The sequence below is a fragment of the Rhipicephalus microplus genome, chromosome 1 (genome assembly GCF_043290135.1).
Source record: "Rhipicephalus microplus isolate Deutch F79 chromosome 1, USDA_Rmic, whole genome shotgun sequence".
In the NCBI taxonomy this organism is placed as follows: domain Eukaryota; kingdom Metazoa; phylum Arthropoda; class Arachnida; order Ixodida; family Ixodidae; genus Rhipicephalus; species Rhipicephalus microplus.
Genome location: NC_134700.1, coordinates 128,964,583 through 128,978,734, shown reverse-complemented (window position 1 = coordinate 128,978,734; position 14,152 = coordinate 128,964,583). Strand labels below are relative to the sequence as shown.

General features: G+C 41.9%; 1 protein-coding gene across 1 annotated transcript; it reads right to left on the bottom strand.

Annotated features, from left to right (window-relative positions):
- Nucleotides 1–5,228: 5,228 nt before the first annotated feature.
- Nucleotides 5,229–8,298, bottom strand: LOC119177781 (uncharacterized). Its single transcript, XM_037428968.2, has 4 exons — nt 8,184–8,298; nt 7,389–7,449; nt 6,638–6,801; nt 5,229–5,609 (listed from the first exon to the last, which is right to left on the bottom strand). Exons 2-4 carry the CDS (start codon nt 7,438–7,440, stop codon nt 5,283–5,285), a joined length of 543 nt encoding a protein of 180 aa, XP_037284865.1. The 5' UTR covers nt 7,441–7,449; nt 8,184–8,298; the 3' UTR covers nt 5,229–5,282.
- Between the last annotated feature and the right edge of the window lie 5,854 nt (nt 8,299–14,152).

Sequence of the window (14,152 nt, the reverse complement as noted above, 5' to 3'; positions counted from 1 at the left end):
ATCCGCCTTCCGCGTACCGGAAGTAAGAGCGCAATATAAGACGGTACCGGAAGTACCGTCTTATATTATAGCACGGCCTCGAGCCCTGCACTGATCACAACGTCTTTGAGTTACCTACTGTGATAAGGTCACTTTTGCTTCAGGAATTCCGCGCAGACAATGAATTACGTTCACAGTGACATTGAGGTCGTTCGTCTCGCAAATATAGGCTCCCAAAATATCACCACTTGGCCAATGCGGTGGGTGTACCGGCTGCGCCAAACGAAATGTCTTCATGGTATTTTATACGAACTCGAGTGAACAAGCACGCTCTTTCTGCTACTACGCAACGGCGCCCCATTTAAGAGAACAGCCATCTAGCCTTTACAAGTTGCTATATAAAAAGACCACTCCGTTCTTGTTGAAACCAACGTTATCTTCAATATAAACAACATGGCGGCCCGTCAAGAAAGACGGCCGCCAAAGCCCCTTGCGAGCAACCATAATCGAATTGGTCACCACTCTAAAGAGCGAAAGCAGCACGCTAATGAAGGCTCACTATAAAAGGGGCATTTTTAATATGCACAAAGTATGTGGATATTACGCAGTGAATACCATGCCCAGCATCCGATGTCACTGACCCAAAGTTTAAGGGTTCAACTACTGTTGACGGAACTTTTTTTCTTTTTCTTCCGATTGTGCGTATTTCCTCGACGTCGTTTTCGTCACCGAAGTACATTCCTGCAGCTTTCGTGCAAGGCCACCACGAAACACTTTTGTGTTAAAAATGTGAGGGCCACAGCAGGAATCTAACTACAGCATTCTTAGTGACAACCAATTATTCTACCAAAGTGCTACGCCAAGTCTCGCAACTGCTTTTCAAATAGACTGTGATTATCGTGAAGCGTCTAAGGGGAATGCAGTCATAGATATCCAGTTTTATAAACATTGTGTACGTACTTCTACGATACATTTGTCATGTCGGGTAAAAATCAAGTGCAGTTAGGCACAATGCATGAAAGTTATTAATGGTTGACATCAACCTTGAAACGGCGCGAAAAGGGATTGGTAATATTATTTCGAGAGCGTTAAGAAAAGCCAGTGCATCTCCACGTAGTGAATGTCGAGGAGTGGGAGAAGCGATAGGTCGTAAGGTCCGTAATGCCTATTTTGGATTCATTGGTTACTATAACTTGAAGAAGGATAGATGAACGGACGCACGCACAGGTGAACGGACAGGTGTACGGTATGGGTGATCATCTATTGTGCTGTCGTGTAGTTGATTAGACATAAAGTTGGCTGTTCGCACAAATGTTTTTGTTTTTTTTTGTTATGCAGGTGTTCAGTTTCAGTGTAGGTATTGGCAGGCATGATTAGCGCCAACTAGCTCGTCCCTGAGGGGCATCGCCCCTAAGAGCTTGCATTGTGAGTGCTGACCCAACGAACATATAGAGTAAATATCATGGTCCCAGCAAAAAGCAAGCCACAACGATCTCTGTGGCAATCAAGTCTTTCACCGCGGAGCCATGCCAGGTCTCGAAACTGCTTTTCAAACCAATCGTAATGATCGCGAAGGGTCGATTCTCGTTGCAGTGCTTGCTACATAATTTATACACGTTCTATACGTACTCCTACTATGAATCCAGCACGTCGTATTAACGACAATTGTAAAGCATCTTCCACTGAAGCTCCTTTTTCTATCACTCTCTAGGGCCGCCATCCTCGCTGGGCGCAAGCTCTACATATGAGCTTACCCCTTAAAGTGGTGCTAGTACGCATGGTGCTGAAAGCCTCGTAACGCAACAGTAAACATGCGACTGTTTAACACATGTCTGTGCGTACAGCATTTTACTTGTTTTTAAAGTCATTTCGTAACGTCTCGCTCTATAAAAAATTACAACATAAACACAATTCTTCCTTCTTTTTCGCATAACATTGATTCCGAACATGCGTGGGATCTGCCAAGTTTTTCTGCCTTGTTTTCTTTGCCATCTTTACTTTAGCGACACATTTTCGTAAGAGATTGGTGTCAGGAAAGCCTTGGTGATTCCGGCAATAAACTATTTTTAGTTAAACCAGGCACTTATAAAATTAAATAATAGTTGAAATTAGTTCACTGAACACTAACGGCTTCAATACTCAAGAAAGATGGAAGCAAGCAGCGCCACCCTCCTCTTCTGGCTCCCCCTTTCCTTTTTATTCTTGTTGGCCTCTTGCTATGCTGTGCTATACAAAACTGTGCTATGTCTTGTCCTCTTACCTTCTTTTTTGAACCCTCTTTACCGTCAACTTCTTTTTCCGCCCCATCCTAAACTATGCTCTACATGACTATAGATGCTTGCTCATTTTAAATATCTTTTTGTTGTTGTTTTCCATCTAATTTTTTCTTTGTATTTTTATCTTTTCTCTTTGTTTACTTTCCTACAGTTCATTTATTTTTCTTTATACTTCTTTTCTCATAACCTCTCTGTGTCGTTTTTTCCAGCATAAGAGCTATGTGCTAGTCGGTGCACTTTTTCTGGACTTGAAGAAGACGGTGATATGGAGGATGAAGGCAGCATAAGCTGGTTCAAGTGTGAAGTCATGACAGGCGGCGAAACAAAAAGCTCGGAAACTCCTCTGTAAAAATAAACTAAAGATGCCATCGAAGAGTTACCCAAAAATCTCAGGTTCTCAGAGCAAAAAAAAATTGTCAGCTCCTACGTAGCCTGGGAATCAATGTTATGCAAAGCGGGCAGGTGGAAGGTGACTGCGTTGTAATCTTTTATTGGGCCAAAGGCTTCAAAATGACAGTAAAGATACAAAGAAACATTTTACGCACAGACATGCGCTAAACAGATGCATATTTCCTGTTGCGCAGCTATGCCAACAGCAACAAGGGCATTAGCAACATCAGAAGCGGTAAGCTGATATGAAGCGCGTGAGCCAGCGAGAATGGGGGCCTCGGACACTACTAGATAAATGAGCTTCAGGGGACGACGCTTCACTAGAATTGTCATTAAGCTGACGTGACAGCCGTATGATAGGAGTAGGTCCATACTGTTTATAAGATTGTATAGCCAGCTCAGCAGTCACAATTGACATTTCACGAACTTTGCGGTCTACTTGAAAAGCAGTTCTGAGACCTAGCCTGGCTCAGGGGTTGAATACTTGATTGCCACACAGAACGATGGGGTTTGATTTTTGCTGGGACTAGAAAAGCTACTGTGTATGCGTTCACTTGGTAAACACTACCGATTCCAGCTAATAGGGGGTAAGCTCCTTTGCGCCTACCTAGTTGGCATTTGTCATGCTCCACAAAACCCAAACAAAAAGTGAACAAAAAAAAAACAAAGATATCAGTAAACAACCAATTTTAAGTGTAATTGACTGCAAGACAAAGCAATAAATGTTGAACCGCACCATCCATCTCACTGTCTATCTATGCAAATGTCCATCCTTTCATTCGTCCAGGCATCCATCCATCCATCTATGTGTCCGTCCAACCGTATGTCCGTCCCTCCGTGCATCCTTTCATGCGTCCAACGGTCCGTTCTTCCACGAATACGTCCGACCATCCATCTGTCCTGTATTCTAGCCGGTGACTTCAACGTAGTCAATATTTATTTCAGGATGTAAAGCTTTTCCTAATCGTGGTCAATAACGTCGTGGAGATGCTTCAATTTTTCTGAACACTCTCGAAATAAAATTATCAGTGTCTTTCCGCGCCACTCCGCGGTTGATTTAAACAATCAGATTCACTGCCCTGTGCTTTAATACAGTTGATTTTGAGCCGACGTGACGACTGTATTGTAAGAGAAGAGATGTGTTCTTTATAATAAAATGGATAGCCATCACTGTATAAGCATTCACGCTTCAAGAACAATACTGTTTATTTGAAAAGCAGTTGCGAAACGAGGCGTGGCTCTGAGGTAGAATATTTGGTTCTACGAAGACTGGCGGGGTTTCACTCCTGCTGAGACCCCGATGCTTTTTTTATATTAATTGGCTCAACGCAGCTCATGTCAGCTTTTTGTTAACACTTATGCCTTAAGTTTTCCCATGTGTGTTCTCACCGTTCATCGGTCGATATGAAGTGTAAACCACCTGGGGCACATACCCGCATACCAATGGCAAAGATTCACTCGCGTGTATGTGCCACTTTCTAGTGGCAAGCGTATGACGACCTACGCGTCGGGATTGTGACGTTATTCATGTCAGGCCTAGCGATTCGTATTAGGCAAAGCATGTTACTCTCCCATACTAACTTTTGTTTGCACCAAATTAAGAAGGCGATTACGAGATCACGCATACTTTGGTGACCGAATTGACAGATAGATAGATAGATAGATAGATAGATAGATAGATAGATAGATAGATAGATAGATAGATAGATAGATAGATAGATAGATAGATAGATAGATGCAAAATCTTTTGCAGTGGGCGAAGAACTTCTTCGAATTTAAAAAGGAAGTACGGGGTACGTTATAAACTTACTTTTAAAAAAAGTGGACTGTAAAAGAATGCTTATATGCAAAACAAGCGCAAAATTTTGCCTATGATAAACCTCGCCCACAACACCCACCGCCCTTTTGAGATAACTTGTTTCATGCTACGTGGGGCATGGAATGGAGCCATAATTTTTCACTAAACATTCAGCCGCTGCAAATCACGCACTTTTGAAGCCAAGCTGATGAGAGCTAAAATATTTTGATTTCTCTCGCGTCGAATCGCGCAACAACACTGTTTGCCGCAGTACTGACGCTTGCACAACAAATTGCTTGTTGCGTCATGGCTCGCGAATGCTCCAGTGTCGCCCAAATCTCAGACCACTAGCGTGTGTAGGAGATAGCCAATAATAAATTATATACTCGACCACTTGCACCCAATAAGGCAGGCTTATTAGTGAACGCGCATGCCTTAGCCCACCTACCAGAACACTATAGAAAATCAGCCATTGTATTTTTTATACTTTTCCATGGCTAAAATGTTGATTTAATTTGTGTGAACAAGCATTGCTCGCTCACACGAATGGAGAAGAGAAACAAAAAAAATGAAGACAGGGAGGATGCTCACACGGATGAGTTGTTTTGAATTCAAACTTTTGTTGAGAGTCAAGACCTTTACTGAAAGGTTTTGAGGAACCGATCATAGACGATGAAATTTTTACGGGCAGTCTTGGCAGCACTTTGAAATGAGGATTGTGCAACCTAGTGTAAATGTTTAGCAGGAATTTCTCGTTGGTAACTGATAAAAACAGAACATTTCAGTCATTCTATACTCCATCTTTAGTCATTCTTTCATATGATTATCAAAATTCTACATCATAGAGCTTCGGCAATGCCCTGGACGAATTTTTTCTCGTGTTCGTCAAGATGCTTACGGCCACGGCATGAACAGAGCTGTGTTCCTTTTCGAATAAGGAGGTCTCCTGCACGATCGAGCTCCTCCATCAGGTCCTGACGGAAATCGTGGTATGTCTTCTCGTCCTCAAGGGCGTATGCTCCGATCTTCTCCTGCAGGAACTTCTTAACAATGTCAGCTGCCTTGGAGGTGATCACGCCCTTTGCAGTTTTCTCGACGACCTTTCCGACTTGCTTCACAGCGTTCTTTGCCTTGTTCCACAGTTTCTTGATGAAATACTCTTCACCCTGCGAGAAACATCACAAAATGAGTGAAACATTTGCATCATCCTCACTTTGTCCTCGACACATGAAAAGTACTTTGATAGCCGTATCACAACTTTACTGGGAGAAGTAAAAAGAGACGTCATCGGTTTGTAAGTGCTTATCGTGCAATTTGAATTTTGTGTCCCCTAATTCAAAAGCAGAATGAAATTGGTATTCCTTTGTTCCACTTCACCTGAGCAAATGTATAAGTGGAGGGACCTTATTCAGGCAGCGGTAATCTGCCTTTAGTTCCTTCAACCTAGGCCACCACTGTTTTTGTCTAAATAAACAGTGAATGAATGAATGAATGAAATTGCAAATAAATCGCACAGATCTTGCATCGACGTCCGTAATGGATATCTTGTTAGAGATGTATAGAATTTTAGATATTGTTATTACAAGAACTTGTCGAAAGCTAAGGATTTTCTACAGACTCAGTCAACGTGACTAAATATACTTATATTGTGGCTGGCTGCCAAAACGAGATGATAGGTGTAATTACTGAGAAAAAGCGAGAGATGCAGCATCGCATATCATGTGTTGCGAGAAACTCAACTTGTTTGCAGTCATATCAAGACAGCCTATAACAACGCTAAGTTGAGCTAAATTACAGCAAAGTTAGGAATACTGGATTGCATAGTTCACAAAAATGATGTTGTCCATTCTACGTGACACATAATGCGGTTGCTGGTTGTTACATTCATATTCACAATGATCATTCACACCGTACGAATAGAAAATATTTGGTGAGTAGTACGTAAAGGCCCTGTTAACTTGGCAAAAGCACCTCGATTTCGAGAAGAGCACCTTAAAAGCCGAATTCAAAAGTGATACGACGAAAACAATACGAGGTGTTCGTTTCTTCTTTTAATTATTTCTGTACGAGATATAAATCCTCTAGTAAAATTTCTTACACATCTAAATATTCGATCACTATGAAACTAGCCCCACAAGTATGAATTCAATGAATAGGAAGTTGTGTATGGTTTATGTTTGGCCTCACTACTTACCTGATGTTCAGCTTTTTCGGGTTGTTGCAAAGATTTTCGGAGCTCCAAAGAAATGGCGCGGAGCACCTCGCCTACTTGGATAGCTTCCACGCCAAGGCTCTTTGACTCCTCATCAATTTGAAGGTCCAACGCTTGCTTTCTTTCATGCGGCTCTGATGAGGAAGCTGTGAATAAAGCAGACAACTCGGCGTCAATATTTATACAGCTTGACAAAATGAAGTAACTTATGATCTCTATTCTTCATCAGATCTTATTATCTAAAGACATTTACACGTTATAGTAAAGAAGCAAATATTTACTGCACGAATGTGTGCTTTTAAATTGATTATGTGAAACTGAAAATGAAAAGATAGTTTCTTCTCCAGATTTGTTGTCATACTTTTTTTTTGCCACGGCTTCAGAAGTGTAACAACTATAATAATTACCTATCAAGACGTTGTTAAAAGTTTGATGTTATAGGTTGCGAAATATTACGGTTTAATATAATGATATAGTATGCTATAATATTATAGTATAATATAATATATTTTTATAGTATAAGCTATTCAACTGCAGTTACATTAGCTTCAAAACATTATTACCAAAGCACATTTAATAGTAGCATCCCCCTCGGAGTCTGGAGTGAATTTGCCATGCGTCGTCAAAATTTATGCATGTCTTGTTGTTCAGTACTACAAACACAATAGAGGGGGGCCTAAATGAAGTACATTCCCTAACGTTCACACTTGAAAATTATCTACAGCAAGCTTACCACAGAAAGCCAGACATCCAATGAGGAAGATTGTGAAAATTATTTGCTTCATGGTGCTTGCCTAAAAAGTAAAGTAACAGAAAAGGTGCTTATTAACGTTTGAAGGTAATAGCAATCCAGCACAAGAAGTGGATCTTTTTGGAGCGAGTGAGGTGGTTTTAAAAGTGGCCCCAAAAGTCAAACCATTGATGTACATTCTTTTACGCAGGTGATTATTGCGTTTTACATTAGAAAGGAATGCCCTAAAAAGACTGGAAATCATATAAAATTTGCGTCTTTATTTCCAGTGCTAGCTCCTCAAACAGGTGAATTAAGTACGCACAGACCACATGCACCCTATACACATCCATGTTTCATGAGGTAAACAGGTGCGTATAACTAGGCATCTACCACTGGCTGTGTCAACATTATTGGCCATTTACAAAGATTAAATTTGCGATCCATGTAAGTCTTCAGAAAGCGCAACGACACAAATGGTTAAAAAGTATGCTGAGCAAGCTTGAATTCAATACTTCGATACAGAGTTGTTGTTTAATAGACGCCGTTTAGAAAGAACAGAGTAAATAAATGCTAATATTTAGCAGCCATAATGAATAGAAGAGTTATGAGTGTTGGTTCTTCGACCCATAAAAGGCAGAAAGCCGCGTCTACACACCTTTCGTTCATCTATTTTAAGTAGGCACATGAGATTTCATTAAACAATGTTGACAAGAAGATAGTGCTGAGGTAGCTTCTTTCACGTGAATACAATACTCTGATCCATATTGATATTTTTTAACAGTCGAAGACACTCACCAATTTCGAAAATATGGATTTGGGTAGAAGAATGTACGTCGAAGCCTCGTGCTGTGACTCTGTTTGCCAGTGTCATATATATATCGCCAGCGGTGTCCGGTATCTAGTTCATATCAGAGAAAGGCAAAATAAACGTCGATAACGAAGACAATAGGCGTGCCCTTGCTTCGTGTTTTTCGAGTCGTCATTGCTTTCGACATACATTATTTATGGTTTTACCACAATTCATGGGGATTCCCTTACACGTGGAGTCGCCGTCAGCATCTGGTTTGCCCTTCACGAACGCGAGGGCATTTTCGTGCACGACTGCACTGAGGATTCATACTAAGCTGATCTTCCAGGTGGACCTTCTGACCTTGCAAGATAAGCTGGGGCAGCCCACGTTTATGCACATTTTGAATTGATATTGCATTCGAGATAACGAAGGTGTTTCTAAAGACACAATGGAAAAAATATGAAGATCGCCAAAGCCAATATTTAACTGAAGGTGAAGCGATGTGTCTCTATACCAAAAATAAAATTTCACATTCATCCATTTCTGTTTGGTTTAGGAATACTTCCTTCAATTATTGACTAGTGAAATCTACCACTACGTTTCCTTCATTGCCTTGTGTAATTATTTTTGTAAGCTAGCCGGAAGACAGGGTCCCCATTTCACAAATAAAAGGTTTTCCGTTGCTCAACGAAAACTACTCCGTAGCAATATCTAATAAGCGGTCCTCCAGCTTTCTCTTTATTCGAGGCAGTCGTAGGAACGCTTTACGGCTTGAAAGAAGTGAAAAAGAGAGTTTGAGCTCCGGATAGCGCCATTCATATGCTGTAAATTTGCAGACGTCGACAGACTAAAATGACGACAGATAAGCGGCCATGACTTCTTTAAGGAACGCAACCTGAAAGTTGAAGCCACGAAGATGACATGTCCACTTGTTTAAAACTGACTGCATCAAGACGGCGTGATGAAGAAAACTCATCACAGCTGATTTTTTGAAATACAAACGCTTTGGAAATTTTGAGGTAAATGCCTTTGCTGCTCCATAAAACGCGAGAACTGACCGGCCTACCGCATTAGCGGCGTAAACCTCAGGAAAGCAAAAGTTATCCTAACTTTATATTATAATCATATGATGTTATCACGACGTCACAGACCGCTCAAATCTTTGACGCAATAATGGCACGTCACAGTGGCATCACGTGGTGACGTCATCCCATGACGCAGCCGTTTGGCCAATGGTTGGCCCATGCCGGAGATTGTGCAAGCAAATTGAGGTGTAGAGGGCTTACAATTCTTTTTAATGTAGATGCATTGCAAAACAACGTTAGTTGCAGAGAGCTTCTGGCAGGGGCCACTGGAGGTTCGATTCGGCGACTTCGAAAAATTTAAGGAAGGTGGTTCTCACCTTCGATTGATGATTGATCGATTGATTGATTGATTGATATGTGGGGTTTAACGTCCCGAAACCACCATATAGTTATGAGAGACGCCGTAGTGGAGGGCTCCGGAAATTTTGACCACCTGGGGTTCTTTAACGTGCACCCTAATCTGAGCACACGGGCCTACAGCATTTCTGCCTCCATCGGAAATGCAGCCGCCGCAGCCGGGATTCGACCCCGTGGCCTGCGGGTCAGCAGCCGAGTACCTTATCCACTAGACGGTTCTCACCTTCGAGTCTACTAAGGCACTTGCATAAAGGACCCGCTGAGACTGATTAGATGTAGTTCAGTTCTGTCAACACTTATCAAAAATACCTATGCCTTCAAAAAAAAAAACCAGGAACGTTCACACTGACTTCATAGGAACTTTGAAAGTGAAGGCCCAGCCAATATCACTGGCGAAGTTTTTTGCGTGCGTTTCGTAGCATGAGCTTCTGCTAGAGTTGCTGCCTGTATAAGGCGGGGCCAATAAAATCAAGCAATATGTGATCCAAGTAGGCGCCATCATAATGGGAGAAACATGTATATGGTGAAATCTTAATCCGCAATATGAGTTCGTTTTGTAAGGAGCCATAAACGATGCATGAGTGTAGTGACACATCGTGAGAGCTGACGATCTACGGTCCATTTTACGGGGTGTGTGATTATGAAATTTCAGAATACGACAACATTTCGATTAAGGAAATGCATTCGAAAATCAAATCAAATAGTTTGAATTATCATGCTTGATAAAGCATAAAATGAAGACTTTAACAAGAATCTTTTCATTAACCACACGTGAAAACTTGCGTTTTTTGCGTATCGAATAGTGTACCAAGAAATATTATTTTAGTAGCACTCAAGCTTTACTGTACCGTGTAGGCAGTTGCTCACTGTTGTAGGTATTGACAGACGTTTTCCACGATGAATCAACTGTTTTAGTGCTCGGTTCCTGACCCAACAGTGTGGGGTCCAAACCCGGTCACGGTGCTCTCATTAGGGGGGCGGCAAAATCGATACAGGACAATGTACCATGCCAGTGCAGGGTAAAGAACACCAGGTGGTGGAAACATTGAGAGACCTTCAGTACGGCGCCCCGCTGTATCATACTGTTGCACATCAACCGTTAAACTATCGCCATTGCTCTAGAATACTCTTTCGCGGCATACATCACCACTGAGACCATTTATTCATACATCAGGCAATACGCCATGAACCCTTCACATCTTCTGGCGAGCCTCTTTTCTGAAAAGCCCCATACGCCATTTATTACAACTGTCTATGCCCATCGTTGATCGTTTACAACAAGGTATGCGCCTGGGGAGAAGCCGGAATTTCGTCCGTGGTGCTTGTCGCTCCCACAAATACGTCTCAACATTTCAGGGCGGGAGAACAAACCAGCTTTACTTGCCACGGCACTAATGTAACTGAGCCTATTTTTCTTGCACGAAGCCCAAAACAACAACATGCACGTCCGCATGGATTGATTGTTCGACCACTGCGTTCAGGTCTGGCGGAACCATCGGGACACCGACACGACAAATAGCACTGTGGATCAAATTATGCCATGTGACTATATCTATGGCAATAGAACCTATGGTATTGAGTTGTGCTGTAGAGAACACACACACTCACCCATATATATATATATATATATATATATATATATATATATATATATATATATATATATATATATATATATATATATATATATATATATATATATATAGTGGGAGTAATAATTCATTGGGCCAGTTCTTTTCTAAATAAGAAAGAAAGAAAAAGGGAAGAAAAATGACGAAAAGAAAAAAAGGAAAAGGAAAGCAAGAAAAAAAGGAAGTAAAAAAGAGGAAGAAGCACTGTCAACATTGAGAACGAAACCAAATGTCCGTGTACGTCCACATCCGGTTCTTAACCCGTGCTGGTCAGTTCTCGACGTGTGTCGGGCCACCCAAGATTGTCGCCGCGGTGGCGGGAGAGGTCCGTGACGGCGTGCGTAAGGAAAGGGCGCACCCATTAAGGGGAAACCTTTTCCTTACGCATCCGTTGGAGGCGGAAATGTTGTAGGCCCGTGTGCTCAGATTTGGGTGCACGTTAAAGAACCCCAGGTGGTCTAAATTTCCGGAGCCCTCCACTACGGCGTCTCTCATAATCATATAGTGGTTTTGGGACGTTAAACCCCACATATCAATAAAATCAACCTTTCCTTACGCACGCCGTCAGGGACCCCTCCCGCCACCGCGGCGGCAATCTTGGGTGGCCCGACACACGTCGGGAACTGAGCAGCACGGGATAAGAACCGGATGTGTACGTACACGGACATTTGGTTTCGTTCTCAGTGTTGACAGTGGTTCTTCCTCTTTTTTACTTTCTTTTTTTTCTTTCTTTTTCTCTTTTTCTTTTTTATTTTCGTCTTTTTCCTTCATTTTTTCTGTCTTTCTTTTCCAGTTCTCTCTCACTCTCGCAAACATCTTTGAAGGCGAGAGGCACGCGGCAGCAACGAAGCTTGGAAGTTTATGTTAGTATAACTCATCCCTGATGAAGGGAGGACCCCTTCCGTAACTGTTGGGAAATAAATATATTTATCCTTGTTGACAACGCTCCCGTTGTGCCATATCCCATACATATATATATATACAGATGGTGAACTTGATGAAATCTCTTATCCCCTTGCCTTTTTGTAGAAAAAACCTATACTCACTAACTTTTGTATTTGGTGTGTGCATAGTTTTTAGAACATGATATTTTTGTGCGTGAAAGCTTTTCGCAAACTGACAACTTTATTGATAATAATCGTGTCATGGTTTTTTTTATTTTTGTGTCGTGTATGTGTGCACTGTTTTATATGATCTTCAATCTCGCCCAAATAGTTACTTTGCTCATTGTTTCTTTAGACAATATATACAGCTGCTCAATAGACGCACTAATAATAGGTTAATCATGATGTCATAGTTCGCAATCAGGAGGAGTAATGGCAACAAATCTGTACAATCTTCAATGTAGAGATTGCTCTTGAAGGGGCCCTGCAACACATTCTGAGCATAACAACAAGAGGCCTCCAATAGGTAGTCAAGGCTCTGGAGAACACCCATGGCAAATAGGCCTAATATAACGCACCACGTGCCCTTAATTTCACAATATTGTCACGACGCAGACACAGTAAAAGTCGGATATAGAAGAGCTCACTTTAAATATATGTAAGGCGCTCATAAAGAGGACCGGGCAATAACTTTGTCTGTCTTTCCTGCCGGGCGAGCGCTTCTCTGCCGGTCCTACACTCTGTCCTTTGAAGTAGCAAAAAACCTGCGATAAAGAAAGGGGTTGTGAGAGACAGTGCTATTTTGCCAATTATGCTAACAGCATGCTTGAAGGAACTCTTCGGATGGTTTATTAAAAATAAGTAGGAGGAACGAGTAGCGAAAAACATTTTAGCAGCTAGCCGTAGAAATGGGGCTCTTGAGGCAGTAAAACTTGAAAGTAGCAACAAATGTTCGAAGATTCTGCAAAGTGAGGATGAAACTTTTAATTCGTATGAAAACCAAAAAAATGGAATTAGAAGGACACTGTTGTTCCGATTATCAATCTCCGATTCCGCTGCCATTGCCGCCATCGTGGCTCTTTTCATGAGAGCGTGCGAGCACTCGTCGAAGGCCAAGCTGGCTGCCTTGCATCCGTACCATGTCAGTGGTTATTTAGTGTGTATTTTTGTGTCTTATTTTCTAAAGTTTGTCAAAAATGTGGTGAAACATATGCCCGCTTCACAAGCACGCAAGCCAAACAGGTGAATCCGGACAAAAAGACAAAACAGAAACAGCGCAAATAAAAATCTAGACAATAAACAAATATACTTTGTTTATTGTTGGAAGAGGAGGAGGAGGAGAAAAGGAGCAAAAAAAAGAGCTACGAAGGAAATGCGTTCCTGAAATTCGAACCACCGACCTTGCACACTCGTACACGCCGACAATCCTAAAAACGACCTGCCAAGGCACAAAATCAAAAAGCATATATTGCAGCCAATAGCATTGAAAACGGTGACTCAGATGCCAAAACGTCCGAAATATCAAGATTTTGCTGATCGACAGGGGTAGGACGATGCACTTTGTTGTGGAAAACAAGGACGCGTCGGCGCTACTCGCCGTCGACCGACACGTACGTATGGTGGGTACTGCTACCGGGGCGCGCCGCGTCCTCTTCTGGAGTATGCTCTTTCTTGGGACGTTTTGCGACTCTACGGAGCCGATCGGGCGACGGGCGCTTGATCGCGTCTATAAAGTCGGAATACAGATAGCCGTACAGCTACAGCCAGCATGGCTGAGGGTTATGGTTATGTGGTGTGCCGAATTCAAGAAACCTTTTCATGCATGTATCGAACTATGGCGTGTGTGTCAACATGGGCGAACAGCAGATCAGCAATAAACTTAAAAAACAAAAAAAACAATAGAATGATGGTCATAGAATAAGCATTAAAAGCAAAAAAAAGGATATCCCAATCTTCTATCGCACATATTGAATGACGCCTGCATGCAGAATCGTCCAGCTACACGAAGCATATAAGG

Excerpts from the sequence above, each read along its gene's own strand:
- LOC119177781 (XM_037428968.2), bottom strand. The coding sequence starts at position 7,440 with ATGAAGCAAATAATTTTCACAATCTTCCTCATTGGATGTCTGGCTTTC. Across the intron at positions 6,802-7,388 it reads TGGATGTCTGGCTTTCTGTG|CTTCCTCATCAGAGCCGCAT; the intron begins GTAAGCTTGCTG and ends CTTTATTCACAG. Across the intron at positions 5,610-6,637 it reads CCGAAAAAGCTGAACATCAG|GGTGAAGAGTATTTCATCAA; the intron begins GTAAGTAGTGAG and ends TGTTTCTCGCAG.